The sequence below is a fragment of the Sminthopsis crassicaudata genome, chromosome 1 (assembly GCF_048593235.1).
Source record: "Sminthopsis crassicaudata isolate SCR6 chromosome 1, ASM4859323v1, whole genome shotgun sequence".
Taxonomy (NCBI): Eukaryota; Metazoa; Chordata; class Mammalia; order Dasyuromorphia; family Dasyuridae; genus Sminthopsis; species Sminthopsis crassicaudata.
The window spans coordinates 136,221,970-136,240,736 of record NC_133617.1 but is presented as its reverse complement, the minus strand read 5'-3'; the positions used below and the strand labels follow the sequence as shown (position 1 = coordinate 136,240,736).

General features: G+C 30.9%; 1 protein-coding gene across 49 annotated transcripts in view; it reads left to right on the top strand.

Annotated features, from left to right (window-relative positions):
- Positions 1-18,767, top strand: part of RIMS2 (regulating synaptic membrane exocytosis 2) — a 780,681-nt gene that overhangs the window by 695,005 nt on the left and 66,909 nt on the right. For 40 of the 49 annotated variants that reach the window (XM_074267248.1, XM_074267268.1, XM_074267279.1 and 37 more), the window contains one exon: positions 20-261. The exons of 8 other annotated variants lie outside the window; for them this stretch is intronic. In XM_074267248.1, the coding sequence (XP_074123349.1) occupies positions 20-261 (242 nt within the window). Of the gene's footprint in view, positions 1-19; positions 262-10,120; positions 10,835-18,767 lie in introns of those variants that run through there. One more of the 49 variants, XM_074267437.1, reaches the window with a different exon arrangement.

The window sequence follows — 18,767 nt, the reverse complement described above, 5'->3', positions numbered from 1 at the left end:
TCCATCCATCGACTGACAGTGTGTTTACATCCAAAATGCAAAGCAGACAGATGGGCATCTCAGGAAAGAATATGACTAAAAGCACCAGCATCAGTGGGGACATGTGCACAATAGAGAAGAATGATGGCAGCCAATCTGATACCGCAGTGGGCACCATGGGCACCGGTGGCAAAAAGCGGCGCTCCAGCATTGGGGCAAAAATGGTAGCTATTGTGGGTCTCTCACGAAAAAGCCGCAGTACATCCCAGCTCAGCCAAACTGGTAGGAATTTTTTTTCCACATTCATACTTAAGTTATTCACAAATGCAAATTGTTGTCCTGAGTCATTTTTTATTATTAATAATGTTGTCTAAAAAACTGTGTTTAGGTGAAGATGAAGTTGCAATTACTTTATTTTTCAGTTAAGAAAGAACCTATTTCAATGTGGAATATGGCTACTATTGATTTTAATTACCATGTATTACAAATGATATAACCATCTTTTTCTTTTCAGGCAGGAACCAACCTAAAGTGATGAAACTATAAATGCACAAATACAAGTACTGTTATTTTGTTTTATATGAGTACATGATTACTTTTCTTTGGGTGATCCTTTGTATAATTTATTTATTTATTTATTTTTGCATGTAGGAACATGCCAAAGTAATTTTGTTCTCTGTGACTTCTATCTTGAAGATATCTCTTACTCCATAGCTATAATTGATCATTTGTCTTTTTTTCAGTTAATTAGTAACATTTGTCAATAATATAAATTTTCTTTACTACAATTTCTATTATACTGTATATACTGAAATATTCTCCAGGAACAAGATGGAATGATTTTTTTTCCCTAACAGCCAGGATATTTAAATCTTGGTGTACTTCAATATCCAGCTTCCAAATAACATCTGCTACAATAAATTACAGACAATACTCCTACTCAGAAAGGCTGTTGTTGGCAATTAAAGCATTTGTGAGTCAAAACAATGTCTTTTTCATTGAGGTGTTGGCTAATAATTAATGTGTAAAACCCTTAATAATTAAGAAATATCATATTTTATACTTAAACAAGTAAAAGCAAGTAATATAGTATTTGGTTTAGAGTAAATAAATCATAGGAACTGATTAAAACTAATTTGTACTTGAAAACTAGGGCTCATATACAGAAGCAAGGAATCTAATTCCCTACTACAAAATAATCTTGATTAAAAGAATCAATCAATTTAGGATACAAAGGATACTGATAATCAGATGTCTACACATTTTGGAATTGGAATGACCTGAAATGAATTTGATAATGTTCTGGAACTTTTATTATTAAAAAAAAAATTGTCAATAATTCACTAAATTGGATATGTGTATGTATATATATATATGGACATAAATATATACTTATATTTAAATGCATTGTATTCTTATGTTTTTATACAAACAATTTTGATTTATTAAAAAATTGATATGTTTAAATTATATTATCATAGAAACTACTACAAGTTATACTGTCATAAATAAGCATAGACTTCAGTTTTTAAGAATTGATTTATATAATTGTTCATATGTCAAAGAAAATCATATAATTACCATTTTTCTATTTAAAATATTGAGGGTTTTTTTTTTACCACTTATCTAAAAGCAGTTTTTGATTAGATTTCAGAGCAGAGATAGTATAGTATTAAGCAACTAAAACAAATTCATTATATGTGGCTCTAAGAGCAACTAATGTTGCTATATTGCCAGAAATCTGGTACTGTTAAACTGGCCAAATGAGCCCAGTGACTATTGAGCTTCCTTTGACTAGAAAGTGGGGGCCACTATTAATAGGTACAAGGCATAAGATGGATTGGACCCTGGGCTTACTTTTGAGTTTATGTGGCCAAAAGGAAGACAGATACCATTTCTACAGAAAAAGGGGGAAGAATGTATATATAGAAGAAATTGTCATTTTGTGATAAATGCCTAATAAGTCATGGAAGACAACCTGTGAAACTCTTCTTGCCATAGGATTGAGACATCCTTGCCTAGTAGGAAATAATTGTGTTTCATTACACAATTAGAAACACATTTTTGTTTCATTTTTCTAGTCGGTGAGATCACTCCCAGTACCAATCATAATTTATATTGCCTTCCCAGATCAGCAGGCTAGAAGTATGGGGCCTTGGGGAAAACACTGAATTTGTAGCCTAGGGAGCTAGTATTTGATCTGTACTTTTCTTCTTAGTATCTCTGTGATAATGGGCAAGTCATTTCCTCTCTCTTAAGTTTTACTTTCCTCATCTGTAAAATGAAGGAGATGGAGTAAATTATGCCTAAGGTCTTTTCCAGCTCTAAATTTACAATACTATGATCAATGCTCTTTGAACACCAGAGTAGAGGACTAAAAGAATTGGCAAATATGAATGCTGACAATTAAATTTGAAAGATCAAAGAAGAATAGAGGTAACACAACTGGAAAAAAGCAAATATTGTCCATATGTTCAAAAAAGAAAGGAGAATGGATTCTTCAAACTAAATGAAAATAAAATTGACTGGTTCCTCGCAAAATTTTGAATATATTATTAAATGAATGCTTAGTAAAGAGCTAGTAAAAGAAGCAGTGATCCCAAACAACAAATATGGCTTCATCAAGAATGAATCATACTAGACTAGCTTCATTGCCTTTTTAAAAATAACTTTGCAAACTAGCCAGCAATTTCTCATTATGTTCTTGTAGAAATGATATATAGTCTATCTTCTCATAGTAAGAGTGCAGAAATTTGAGACAGATTCCTCTTATATTTTCTATATGGATCCAAACTCAGTATTAAAAAAAAAACCAAACTTTAAACTTTTAACTATACCAAAAAGTAATGTGCTGCTTCAAGAAGTAATAGGTTCTTATGTACTAGGCATCTTTAAGCAAAGTTGTACATATAATTCTTATATATGTATGGATTGAACTTGATGGTCTTCAAGATTCTGTCCAACTCTGAGATTGAGGTTTTTGGCATAGTTTATGTGAATTTATTTTAGTAGTTACCACTTCAAAAAATTTTTTTTCCATTACAAAATTTTTAGATACACTGTTATTCCATGGTGATAATGCATTGATTTTTAATTCAACAAACTTTCACTAAGTTCCTACTATGTATAAGATAGTGCATTAAGTAATGTCAGGCAATAAAAAACAAAAATGAAACCAGGCCTGTGCTTAGGGAGCTTACCCTCTGGTTGGTGGGGCCAAGGTAGGAGTAGGAGGTGTGAAGAGAAATAAAGGGGAAGCAGTGTAATAAGTAGTGGATGGACCCCAGGCATTTAGTAGCTGTGTGATCCTTGACAGTCATTTAACCTGCTATTAAGCTATGGTATTTTCATTTGTAAAATGGGATAATAGTGCCTACCTAAAAAGGTAGCATTAGCTATAAAATTGTATGTGTTTATAACGTATATATGTATATGTAGATATCATGCAGATATAGATATTTCAACCTTAAAGGAATATTTAAATGTCAGCCACTATTACTCTTTCAGGGAAAGAACTGTTTCATTTTTGTCTTTGTAGCCCCATAAAATATCCCCAGTTCCTGACATATACTGAACACAAAATAAATGCTTTGTGTATTAAATGGTATACTTGTACAAACAAATAAATACAAAATGCTTTCAAGAGTAAGGCAGAGTCTATGTTGAGGGGGAGTCGCTTGAGCAAGGCTTTAAGTGGGCTAAAGATTCTGTAAGGGGAAAGTCCATTCTAAACATGGAAAACAATTTGTACAAGGGCAAGAAATGGGCTTTCATTTTCAGAAATAAGTCAGGAAGATAGTTTAACCTAAAGAATATATGAAGAAGAGTACATAAAATAGAACTGTAATAATAGGGTGCCAGATTATGAAAGATTTTACATACAAGATTGAAGCACTTATATTTTATCCTAGAGAAAATAAGAAGCCATCAAACAATTTTAGTAGTAAAGTAATATGATATTCTTATAACATTAATTTCATGGAATAATGAAAATATAATGTCAATTTATCTTCTGACTTTTATTTTAACACATTTTACTGATATATTTGGTCTTTATAGCTTAGTCATTTCAACACACAGTCTCTTAAGGACAAAAAACTTCCTTGTAACAGAGAAAAACAATTAAAACATTCTAATACAGTGACTACAACTTACAAAGTATACAATATTTTGAATCCATATCTTAATGTCTACTATCTTTTTATCATGAAGGGAAAATTTTTTTGCTATTTATTTTTCACTACTCACATTAATTTTTCAATTCAACATATTTCAGTTTTTTTTTCATTTATATTTTACTATTAATTATGCAAATTATTTTCTTTTTATTTTACTCACCAGTAACTTATACAAAATTTTCTGAGTCTACATTTCTCATATTCATCTTTTCTTAATTTTCAGTTATTTACTACTAAAAAAGTGGTATTTCAAATATTTTAGCATTTATTAAATCTTTTTTTCTTATGTCATTGACTTTTGATTTTCTTACAATGTATACCTAATGGTGGGGATCAATAATCTAGTGAATAGTTCTGTCACCTTTTTGCATAATTCCAAAGTGATACTCAGAAGAGGTTAACTTGACCAGTACAATAGTTCATAGTGAACCTGCCTTCTTACATCCTCTCTAACATTAACTTTTTCCCATCTTTTCTCATCTTTTTCTTATTTGAGCATGAGTATATACTGAATCTTTGGAAATATTTTAATTAATAATTTTCCCTCTCTAGAAATATCTTAGGATAAAGGTGTGAAAGATTTATTTGATGACTTCTATGATCTTTTATATTACGTTCACATAAATATTTTGAATTTCTTGTTTAAGGAGTAATGTTTTGCTAAATATAATTTCTGTCAAAATGTGTTAGCTTTCTCAGTAGTCTTGTCAAAAAGAGAATTCTTCCCCTAGAAATTTATATTCTAAAGTTTATTAGATACAGCTCTACTTAAAATATAATGCTATTTTATACTGCTTATAACCTTATCTTTTCTGTCCCACTCATATATATCTTTCTGTTTTTTAATTAATGAAAATAGTTTTGTTGGCTATTACTTTAGAACATATTTTGAAATCCAGATAATGTTTTTGCCTCCATTGTTCATAGTTTCTCTCCCATTGGTTTTTATTGAGATTCTAGAGCTCTTCTTCTAAATGAATTTTGTTTTCATTTTGCCTAACTATAAAAACTACAAAATAACTTTAGTGTATAACTATGTATATAAATTAAAGTACTATTGTCATTTTCATTATATTGGTATAGCCCAACTTTGTACAGTTTTTAACAGTTTGACCAGTTATTTAAATCTCTGTTTAATAGTTTTGTAAGGAGTTTATTTTGTAAAGAGTTTATTTCTGAAGTTGTAAGGAATATCAACTGATAGGTATGTTGAGAATGGATTGCAGAGGTGAGAAATTAGGAGCAGGGAAAGCAATTAGAAGTCTATAGGGAAAAACACACACACACACACACACACACACACACACACACACAAAGAAGTCTATTGGAACACTCTTGGTGAGAGATAAAGACTTGAACTAGAGAAGAGGTCATGTAAGTGGAGAAAAGAAAGCTGACAAAAGAGATATTGTGGACAAGATGTATTAAGATTTAGTCACTGATACGCTTGACAAAGAGGAAATAACCAAAGATCATCATTTAAAATTGCATGATTTCAGTTAGTGTGCAGTCAATAAAAAATAAAAAGTATGAAGGAATGACAGTCTTGAGACATGTTGAATTTGAATGAGGAAGTATAAGAAATTGGAAAAAAAAATTTGTCTCTAGAATCAAAGGACTTTGATGCAAATCCCATTTATTACAGTGTGACCTTGGACTTGTCATCTATAAAATGAGAGATATGAACCAAATGGCTACTACATTCAAATTTATTTAGACTTACCATTATAGTATTTCAATTAATATTGAATAGTTCTTTAAGTTTCAGGTTTTTCTCTTTAAATGCTTTGTGGTGTTGGAGAAATTAAGGAGTGTGTGTGTGTGTGTGTGTGTGTGTGTGTGTGTGTGTGTGTACATACTTTTAAAAAGATTTCTTTCTCTCCATACCCAACAAAATGGAGATATCATCTTAGTGATTTTAGCCATTAATATTTATATATGACCAGTGACTAAAATCTTAAATTATTTTACAAAGATACTGATCCTGATCCATCTATTTACTTATGTCTTCTGTCATCCTGGTAATACAATAAAATGTTGGAAATAACTCATATTGAAAATTGTATTTTAACTATTTTAGAAAAACGATTCATCTTCTGTGGCTAACAAAGCATTAAACTCCATAATTTTATGTACTCATGACCTCATATTCTGTGTTCCAAGAATGAATATTCTTAACTAATATACTTTGTTCTTAAGAAAAATCAGTCATGAGACTCTAATCACATGTCCCTGAAAAATCTCTGCTTTTGAAAAATTAAGAGTAGCTGGCACTTACACATAATATTCCAAAACCTTTAATGAAGTTGGATTGCTAAAAGACAACTTGGACACTTGTCCAAGGTTTCTGGGACATCCAGAATAGTGGTTTAAGCTTTACAGTATGTTTTGTATAGTAAAGTAAATGTTCAAGCTATAAAATTACAACCTTCTTTTGAATAATTGCCAAATGACAAACTAATTTCAGTGACATATCACTTAGGGGCTTCTATATTAAGAAACTGAACATTCCATAAATGAAAAAACACCAATGATCAGATGGTTTATAAGTGAATTCTATCAAACATTTAAAGATCAACTAATTTTAATATGAAATAGATTATGTGGAATAAAAGAAAAAGATGTTCTATCAAACTCCATTTATGAAACAAATATGATATGAATACTTAAACCAGGAAGAGTAAAAACAGAGAAAGAAAATTATAGACCAATTATGTTAATGGATATGTATACAAAAACCTAATAAAATTCTATTTAAAAGATTACAATATATTAAAAAGGTTGTACGTTATGATAAAGTGGGGTTTATACAAGGATTGCAGGAATGGTTTAATATAAAAAAGCTATTAACATAATTGGCTATATATCCAAATATATCAATATTAAAAATAACAAATCATGATTATATCAATAGATGCAGAAAAAGCTTTTGATAATGAACAGAACTCACTCTTATTAAAAATTATTAGAAAGAATAGTCATAAATGGATTTTTCATTAAATTGATGAGAAGCATTTATCTAAACCTTCAACAAGCATTATTTGTCATAGGAATAAGATAGTAAGGACAAGTGTGAAACAAGGATGTCCACTGTCACTACTATTGTTCAATATTCAGTATGAAAATTTAAACAATATCAACAAGAGAAGAAAAAGAAGTAGAAGAAATCAGAATAGGGAATGGGGTAATAAAGTTATCTCTTTTTTGCTGCTGATATGATATATTGAGAAGTTGCTAAAGCCTCAACCAAAATGTTAGTTGAAATAATTAATAATTTTAGCAAAATAGCAGAATATAAAGCAAAGCCACATAAATCATTAGTGTTTTTATATGTCACCAACAAAACTCTGAAAAAAGGTATAGAGATATCTCATTTAATATAATTCTGGCAAGTATCAAACAATTGGGAATATGCTTGCCAAAGTAAACTCAAAGACTATATGAACAAAATTAATTTTTAAAAAAGCCTTTTATACAAATAAAATTGATTTAAAGAATTGGATAAATATTAATTGTTTATGGGTAAGTAGGGCCAATATAATAAAAATGATAATTTTGCCTAAATTACATAGGCAATGCCATCTCAATTAAATTAGCAGCAAATCATTTTACTGAGCTTAGAAAAATAACCAAAAAATTTCATTTAGAATAGCAAAAGGTAAAGAATATCAAAGGAAATAATGAGGGTGAAAATTAAAAGAAGGAGGTTTAGCAGTACCAGAGCTTAAACTATTTTATAAGGTAGTTTTATCAAAATTATCTGGTACTGGCTAAGGAATAAAAAGATAAGAGCAATGAAACAGAATAAATAACTATAATAACCATTTGTTTGACAAGTGTAGAGACTTAAGTGGTGGGGATAAGAATTTATTATTTCATAAAAATCCTTGGAAAAGTTGGAAAACAGTCCAGCAGAATTTGATCATAGACAATAAATATCATATTCCATTTACCTGTGTAAGGTCCCAATGAATACATGACCTAGATATACAAGGAGATATTACCAAAAAAATTTGTACAGGAACATAGTGCTTATCATGTTCATGGATAGGTAAACACTTTTTGAATAAACAATATAGAGAACATTGTGTGGCATAAAATGACTAATTTTGATTATGTGGAACTAAAAAGGTTTTATTCAAATAAAACCAATGTAGCCAGGATTGTAAGGAAAGCAGGAAACAAGGGTAGAGGTAGGAGAGATTTTGTAGATGGTTTCTCAAGATCTTATACTTCAAATATATAAATAATTTCATCAAATCTATAAGAATACGAGTCATTCTCTAATTGATAAAGAGTCAAAGGATATGAACAGGCAGTTTTTTTATGAAACAAAACAATTTTAGTCATGAAAAATGCTGTAAATCATTATTGATTAGGGAAATATATATTAAATAACTTTGAAATATCATTTTATATATATACCAGATTGGCTAAAATGATAGGTGGGGAAAGCAACAAAAATTGAAGGCAATATGGAAAAAATGGTATACTGACTCACTGTTGGCGGAACTGTGAAGTAATCCAACCATTTTGGAGAGCAATGAGGATTTTCATAGTGTTGTTAAATTGCTTATCCCCTGTAGTCCAGCAAGGAAAAATGTAATATATTAAAAAATATAAGCATAAATACATATACATAATACATAGATGTGTATGTGTTTGTGTATATCACCTCTTTGTGGTGGTAAAGAAATAGAAATTGTGGGGATGCTCATCACTTGGGGAATGGCTAAATAAGTCAAGATATATGATTGTAATGGAATACTGCCATGCTATAAGAAATGATAAGTTCAATGGTTTTAGAAAACATTGAAAAATTTGCAAACTAATGAAGAGTGAAATGACCAGAACCAAGAGATGTTATGTACAGTAATAGAAATATTGTTTTAAGAATGACTTGGAGTCATTTTGACTAAATATTAACCCAAATTTACTACAAAAGATCAATGAAGAAAGATGCGATCTATATCCAGAGAAAGAATAAATAAACAGAAGTATACATAATATGGTTTTGTATATATAAATGTATATGCACATGTAATGTATATATATATTAATATATAGATATCTATGGTATGCGTACATATTTAATTTGTATTTTTCTAGCCAATAATAATTTAGAACATTTTTATTTGATTAAAATGATTTTTATTTCATATGTTTATACATACACACACACACACACACACACACACACACACACACACATATATATATATATATATATATATATATATATATATATATATATGTATATATATATATATATAATATACTATACTATAAATTTCTGTGTCCAGTGGTAGTCACCATTTCTGGATAGGTAGGGAAGAGAGGGGGGAAAGTTACATGTTAATTTTATTATATATTTAAGAGGAAAAGCAAGCTGTACATAATAGATTGTCAGTTTAATATGTATATCTTTTTTTTTCCTAATACTAGTTTGTTATGGAAATAAATAATTGTTTTATTTTTAAGTTCAAAATTTTTTTTAAAAGACTGTAAAGATAATTCTTGTGACAAGCAATTTATATAATTGATTTGAAACCAAGAAATATCCTGTGAATTTTTGCATTGCTTATTTTAAAAATTAAAAATAGTATATTCTATTCATTTTTAATTTTTTAAAAATAGACATACTACAGATTGTATAATGAATAGCACACTTTTAAAATATTCAGGATAGTTCAGTCTGTAGTCTCTAATTGGGAAAGAGGTCATATTTCATTATAAATGGTAATATATTTTTACTCCTTGAACTTTGAGATAATGGAAGAATGTACATCTTCTTTTCTCCCACTTTCACTATAGCATATTTTTATTTCTGTAAAACCACAAGTAAAAAATGAAGACTGGAGATGAATGGCACATCCACATTTTTATTTTGTTTAACTTTTAATTGCTATTTTCTGTTTCTTATACAACAAGTTATTTCAAATGCCTTTCATTCCACCTTCCAGCTATACATCCCATATAACAAAATGTTTAAAAGAAGAAAAAAAAAATCAATACAACTATTCATTTCACTGAAAAAAAAAAAACAAACTCATGCAATGTTTAATATCTGTGGACTTCTCATCTCCATGAAGGGGTAGGTTGGAGTTGTTTTCTTATCTCATAATTCAAATCCTGCTGAATTTTTTATAACATTAGATATTTTTAATTGTGATTTTTTAAAAATGACACCATCCTTTCCATTTGCATTGTAGAAGTCACTGGGTATATTGCTTCACTCTATCAGTTCAAAAAGATGTTTCTGTGATTTTCACATTCTGTATTTATCATGCACTTTATATGTTATGGCACATTAATATTTCATTACATTTATGTGTTATATGATTGTCTAGTCATTTTCCAATTGATGGGTATTTATTTCCAATTCTTAACTATAGCAAAAAAAAGTACTGCTATAAATGTTTATGGGGACTTTCTTCTTATCATTGACTTTGTTGGGGTGTGAGCCAAAGTGTTTACCAAAATGATTGTACCATTTCACAGATCCACCAATAATAAATTAATGTGTTTATCCACTCTAAATTTAACTCTTACCTTTTTAAAAAAATCATTTGTGTACCTTGCAGGATATGAGTTGAAATGTCAGGGTTGTTTTGTTCTATGTTTCATTTATTAGTAGTTGTTGGAAGCATTATTTTACGTTGATATATTATGATATATTATATTATGATATATTATGATATTTACGTTGATGTATTATGGAATATGATCTATAATATTGGTCTAAATCTTTGGCAGACCAAACTACTTTCCAGTTTTTCCAGCAATTTTTATAAAACAAGAAATTTTTTTCTTAGTTATTTTCTTTTTCATTTTATCAGCTACTATATTATTGAATTCTGTTGTTTCTGATTCTTCTTTGTTCCACTGGTCTATTTTTTTTTCTTAACTAACATAAAATAGTTTTAAAGATATATTTTGAGGTCTGGAAGTGCTCTCTCTCCTTCATCATTACTTCTTATTTTAGATCTTATGTTTTTTCTAGATGAGCTTTGTTTTTATTAAAACAAATTATTCTATAAAGTATCTCCTTAGAAATATGATTGATGTGAATTAAATGTGTAAATTAATTTTGCTAATATTGTCATTTTTATTATATTGACCTGGTCTGGCCTTTGGCATCAAATATTGCTCCCATTATTTAAAATTTTCTTTAATTTTTTTTTAATGAACCCATTGTAATTGAACTTATGCAAGTCTTTTGTGTGCTTTGAGAATCTAATTGATGGGTATTTTATGCATTTTGTAATTACTTGGAATGGGAATTCTGTTTCTATCATTATTCTTTATGTTTTGTTATTTTTACAAAGAAATCTTATTGTTTTTGTTTTGTTTTCATGGAAGACATATTTTGTAGCCTGCAACTTTGCTGAAATGATTAATTTCTAATTAGTATCTTTCCTGATTCTTTAGGATTTTCTAAGCAAATTAGCAAATCATTAGCAAACAAGGGTGGTTTTATCTCCTCTTTGTATATTTTTATTCCTTTTCTTTCTCTTGTTTTATTACTAGTGCTAACATTTCCAGAACTATATTAAAAATAATGGAGAAAGTGGCTATCCTTGCTTTATTCCTATGTTAATTGAAAAAGGTTTTTGTATATCCTCATTACCTTGATATTTTGTTTTGATTTTAAATAGATATTTTTATGGTATTAAAAAAGTTTCCTCTATACATATACTTTGTAGAGTTTTTCATGTAACAAAGTTTTGTTATACTTTATTAGAGACGTTGGATTCTTGATTTCTAATTATTTACATTAATTGTTGATTGTTTTCATAATGTTGAACCATCTTTGCATCTCTAGTTCAAATCCCAGTTAGTCATAATGAAAGATGTTTTAGATAAATCACTGTAATCTGTTTGATAGGATTTTTGATAAAATGTTTGAGTCAGTGTTTATTGCTTATTTGTAAGTAACAGGTATTAACTGTTGTTTAAAAATTTGACAAAATTCTCCTATAATTCAAATTAGATTAAAAGTTTGTTCTTCCTTTGACAGTTCCTTTATTGCTAGATTTATTTACTTTTCTGAGATTGCGTTATATAAAATAAATCTCTAGCAGTTCTTCTGATAGTTTAGATATTATATAATTTTTTTAAAAATTTATTTTTTTAAGTTTATGAATTACATTGGGAGAGAAAAATCAGAGCAAATGAGAAAAAAAAATATGAGAGAAATAGAAAAAAAAAGGAGGGAACATAGCATGTGTTGATTTACATTCAGTCTCCTTAGTTCTTTTTCTAGTTGCAGATGGCATTTTCTATTGAGATTCCTTCTGATCACTGTACCAGGGAGAAGAACCAAGCCTTTCATATTTTATCATCACACATTTTTGCTGTAATTACGTACAATGTATTCCTGGTTCTGATTGTTTCACTCAGCATCAGATGATGTAAATCTTTCCAGGCCTCTCTTTCTATAATGAGTTTGTTCATCATTTTTAATGGAACAATAATAATATCCATTGCCTTCATGTACCATAGCTTATTCAGCCATTCCCCAACTGATGGGTATCCATTCCTTTTCTAATTGTTTGCTATCACAAAAAGAGCTGTTACAAACATTTTTGCACATGTGGATCCTTTTCCCTCTTTTAAGATTTCCTTGGGATATAGACCTAGTAATGGCACTGCTAAGTCAAAGGTTATATACAGTTTTACAGTGTAGTTTGGGCATAATTTCAGATAGTTTTCTAGAATGGTTGGATCATTTCAAAACTCCACAAACAATCAGTTAGTGTCTCAGTTTTCCCACTTACCCCGCCAACATTTATCAAATTCCTGTCATCTTAACCAATCTGAGAGTTGTGAAGTGGTACCTCAGAGTTGTTTTAATTTGCATTTCTCTAATCAATAGAGATTTAGAGCACTTTTTCCATATAAGTATAAATGACTTTAATTTCATCATCTGAAAATTGTCTATTCATATACTTTGATAATTTATCAATTTGGGAATGACTTGTGTATTCTTATAAGTTTTGACACAGTTCTTTATATGTTTTAGAAATGAGACCTTTATCAGAAATACTGATGGTAAAGAAATTTTCCTCAGCTTTGTACTTCTTTTTTAATCTTGTTTCTGTTGGTTTTGTTTGCACAAAATTTTTTAAAAATTTAATGTAATCAAAGTTGTCCATGTCAGCTTTCGTGATGTTCTTCTCTAGTTCTTCTTTAGTCATAAATTCCTCCCTTCTCCAAAGATCTGATAGGTTAATTAATCTTTGGTCTCCTAATTTGTTTATGGTATCATACTTTATGCCCAAATTATGTATCCATTTTGACCTTATTTTGATATGGGGTGGGAGATGTAAGTCTCTGCCAACTTTCTGACATTATTTTCCAGTTTTCCCAGAAAATTTTGTCAAATAGTGAGTTCTTATTCCAGAAGCTAGAGTTTGGGGATTTATCAAATACTAGATTGCTAGAGTCCTTGTTTATTTTGTTGTGTGTATCTAACCCATTCCATTGATCTGTGTCTCTGTTTCTTAGCCAGTACAAAGTGCTTTTGATGGCTGCTACTTTGTAACATAGTTTTAGGTTTGGTACTGCTAAACCAGTATCCTTTGCATATTTTTCATTAATTTCCTTGGTATGTTTGACCTTTTGTTCCTCCAGATGAATTTTGTTATTATTTTTCTAGCTCTATAAAATGATGTTTTGGCAGTTTGATTGATATGACAACAAAAAAGTGGACCAATTTAGGCAGAATTGTCATTTTAATTATATTAGCTCAGCCTAGCCATGAATAATTGATATTTTTCCAATTCTTTAGATATGATTTTATTTGTGTGAAAAGTATTTTGTAATTGTGTTCATATAGTTCATATTGTCTTGGCAGGTAGACCCCCAAGTATTTTATTTTGTCTACAGTAACTTTAAATAGAATTTTTCCTTCTATCGTTTGATGATGGGCTTTGTCAGTAATATATAGAAAGAGTGATGATTTGTGAAGGTTTACTTTATATCCTGCAACTTTTGCTAAAGTGAATTGTTTCCAGTATATTTTTGGATGAATTTCTAGGACTCTAAGTACATCATCATATCATTTACAAAGAGTGATAGTTTTATTGCCTCAATGTCTGTTCTATTTCCTTTAATTTCCTTTTTTTTATTGCTAAAGCCAACATTTCTAGTACAATTTTGAAAAAATAGTGGTGATAATAAGCATCCTTGTTTCACCCCTGATTGTATTGGGAAGTGTCCAGCTTTTCTCTATTACAGATATTGCTTGCTATAGGTTTTAGATAGATACTGCTTATTTATCTAAGGAAAGATTCATTTATCCCTAGGCTCTCTGATATGTGTGTGTGTGTGTGTGTGTGTATAAATATTTCTTAGATGCCAACATTTATCATATAAAGAGAAATTTCGTAAAATACTTTTCCATTCTGCACTCTTGGTATAAATCATACTTTTTCATAGTCTATTATCCTGCTAACAAGTTGCTGTAATCTCTGCTAATATTTTATTTAAAAACATGTGTGTGTGTGTGTGTGTGTGTGTGTGTGTGTGTGTGTGTGTATGTATTCCCCTAAGAACTGCTTTGGTGCATCCCATAAGTGTTGAAATATTGTCTCATTATTGACATTTTCTTGGATGAAATTATAGATTGTTTCAGTGATTTCTTATTCTTTAGAATTAGGTTATTGATTTCAATTGGTTTTTAATCTATCTTTCCTTTGCACTTTATGAAATATAATTTTTTTTGCATTGTGGTCTGGAAAGGAAGCATTTTATTATTTCTATCTTTTTGCATTTGATTGTGAGGTTTTTATACTCTAATTAATGTTCAGTTTCTGTGTAGGTGGTATGTACTGCCAAGAAAAAAAGATGTATTCCTTTCTGCCCCATTTCCATTTTCTCCTAAAGCCACATTGTTTATTGTATTTACATATAAATGAAAAGCCTTTTCCAATGATGGCAAAAGTAAAACAGGGGCTGACGTTTTAAAAACTTTGTTCCCCTTTTGAATCCTATTGAACTATATCAGGCTTCTCTTCCAACAAGTGAGTTAATAGAGGCTTAGTTAATAATGCATATTCATCAATCCAGGTTCTACAATACTCCACCCATCCTAGAGATCTCTGCAAACTCTTTTTCGTTCTAGGCTGAGTAATTTGAAGAATCCCCTCCACCTATACAGGATCTAGTTTATTTTTCCCCTAGGCTTATAAAATGGCCTAAATATTTTACCTCATGTTTCATAAATTGCAATTTGTCTTAAGAAATTCTCAGTCCCTGTGCTCCTAAATAATTTTAACAAATTTATAGTGACTTGGACAAGGTCACTTTTTTTCCACCCTGCCACAAGAAGATCATTTACATATTGTAAGACTTTTAACAATAAGAAAGTTATCCCAGAATGTTCACACAATTCTTATGTACCCATGTAGATGTTCCATAAATTGAATATTATACCAATCATTTTGCTTTTTTTTTAATACCCAATACACAGAAAAATCCCAAACTACATATTGTCCATAACAAAAGCATTTTCAAAAGGACAAAGGCAAAAACTATTATACTTGGAGTCCCTTTAAATAGATGGCATCAATACAATTAATTAAAACTTCTATTTTCACATAAAAGAATCTGAAAAGTTCTTAAAAACATCAATTAAACATTTTTTTATAAATAGCCCATTCAGACTATATATCACATTTCTGATCATATTCTTTAAACAAAAAAACCATTATGTTTCAAAGAAACAAATATTCAGTCAATTAACATCTTGTGAGAGTAGCCTGTACCCCCCCCCCCACTCAACTTTACCAGTTTGGTGGGAACCAGAAACAAAGGCAACTTTCCACTGCTGCCCTTCCCCCCACTCAATTTCCTACAAAGAAATTCTTCTCAAGATTTAGGCAATCACTTAATTTCCTTTCTCTCTCTTTTTTTTTTTCAACTGATTCCTTCTTGATATCATTCAAGTTTCCAATTTACTCCTATAAATCAATCCTTCATAAATCTGCATTCTCCTCTCCAGTTCCCTTCAGAACTTTTAAGATTTACAATACTTGGATAACTCCATAAAACATAACAATGTTAACAAATTACCCCACATGTTTCAGAAGGTAACATACTGAATCAAACTAATACAGCTGCTTTTAAAAGTTTTCTTTCTTTTTCTTTTGTCTGAGTGCTTCAAGACCACTAGTAGAAGCTTCCCAGGTGGCATTAAGCAGATAAGATTGTATTGTCATTTCTCCTCTTTAGCAGACTTTGAAAATCTGTTTTTCAGAGAAAACTTCCCCACCAGTTTAAAATGGTCAAGTTTTTTCTTTTACTTACAAATTGGCACAATAGGTTAAAAAGTTTAAAATCACAAACAATTTTTATATTAAGTAACATTAAAATAATCAATTCCCAAATTTCTTAATCATTGTTTTTAAAACTTAACAAAGCTCTTAAATCACCAAAGCAAACTAGAGGCTTTTCCTAGGACCCCTGCCACCAGAGAGAAGTTTGTTTCACCTTGAACATTCTTCCCTCCCAGAATCCAAACAGAGCTTCCCTAAACTTCAAAGCCCATTTTAATGCATTTCTCTGCCTTCACAGGGAATGCCTAGATATTCCATGATTTAAGACCACTCTGAAAGAATTACTATTCTGAATGAATTCCAATTTCCCCAATTCAGCCTGATATTTTTCTAAGCCTGCAACACAGAGGCTGAATTCTTCTCTCTTACTAGCTTGCTAACTTTTAACACAGAACAGAAGCAATGCAAAGCAGACATACACACACAGACGAACACAAAACTCTATTTTCACCTTTTACATACAGATTTAAATCTGATGTACCCAAATAGTTCTGGGATAAACATGGGAGGTGGTGGATGTGGGGCTCTTTTTGGGGGATCCGGCATTTTAATTATAATAGACGGAGGTTTGGAAGGATTTTTATCAGCCGAAGGAATAGAGGTTAAAGAGCCCGCTTGGGATAAGGGGCTGAGGCAAAACTCTGCGACTGATAAGAGCTGCAGTTTATCTGGCTCTCTGGGGGCTGCTTCTATGATTTCATGAATCAAGCCCCAGTAAGAAAAAACTGTCCCAGGAACTGCCTCAGGGCCCCCCTTGTAAGGCAGCAAAGGAGTAGCGGCCACTTGGCTTGAAGCCAGGAGGAGGATGGTCTTTGTAAGCGAAGTTTGCAGGGAAGAAAGTTCAGTGGAAAGCTATTAAAAAAAAAAAAAAAAAAAAAAAAAAAAAAAAAAACTAACTAAATCTTTTTTCTTTACTCTAACCCCTCTTTTTCTGAGGGATGCTTTAAGATCCTTTGTAAAAACCTGCTCTTTAGATAACTTATACCAAATCTTTTTTCTTTACTCTAACTCCTCTTTCTCTGAGGGATGCTGTAAGGTCTTTTATAAAAACCTGTTCTTTAAATAATTTATGGCCCATTCTTATGAGATGGACGAAACTACTCACCAAGGATGGAAGACTTTCATGAGCGGTGAAAGCGTCCTTGCAACTTCTTCAGGTGGGGGTCCGTCTGGCAAGGGTCCATACCTCGAAATCCATGTTGGGCGCCACTTGTCCCGTCCTGCGGGACTCAGTTATTCATGGGGAATCGAGGAGAACCTAACCTGAAAGAACGGGCGAGAAAGAAGAGCGAGACCAAGCAGATCCTTGTCAAGGTCTCAGTTTATTGCTCTAGGGGTACAGCCTATATAGCAAAAAGCTATAGAAAGAGAAGCAAAAGAAAGAGAAGTAGGGTTGGGTCTGGGAAAGGAACATGGGGAATGGCTGCTTCAATGAACAGGAACATTTTGCAGTTAGGATACACAATGTTGGAACATACACAATGTTGGAACATTCTATGGTAGGCTGATTCTTGGAAGGATCATGCCCACCTGTGGTCGGCCTGATTCTCGGAATAATTTGTCTAAGGGTAAGGCCCACTTAGTGGGGGAGAGACACCTGGACAGGCCCTTGGCTCCCGACAAATTTCCTGTTTAATTCTGTTTTATTTTTTTTTTCAAAAGAAATTATTGAAAGTCTCTTATTTCATTGAAGATCCATCTTCTCCACTGAAAGGTGATGCTGAGTCTTGATGGGTAGTTAATTCTTGATTGTAACTCCAGGTCCTTTGCCTATCTGGAATATAGTATTTCAGGCCCTCCATTCCTTTATTGTGGAAGTTACCAGATCCTAGATAATCCTGACTGTTGCTCCTTGATATTTGAATTGTTTTTTTCTAGCAGTTGCAGTATTTTTTCTTGGATATTATAGTCTTGGAGTTTGGCAGCAATGTTCCTTGGGGTTTTCTTTGCAGAGGTGATCAATGCATTCTTTCAATAGTGTTTCTCCTCTCTGTTTCTCGAATATTGGGGCAGTTTTGCTTAACGACTTCTTGTAGAATGCTATCCAGGCTCCTTTTTTGGTCATGGCCTTCAGGTAAGCCAAAACTTTTCTTCTGAAGCTATTTTCCAAGTTGGCTGTTTTGCCATTAAGGTATTTCACATTTTCTTCCATTTTTTTCAGTCTTTTTAGTTCTTTTGATTCTTGCTGTTTCACAAGCATTCTATTTGCCCTATTCTAGTTTTTAATATGTGAATTTCTTCAGCCATCTTTATATCTCTCTTTCTACTT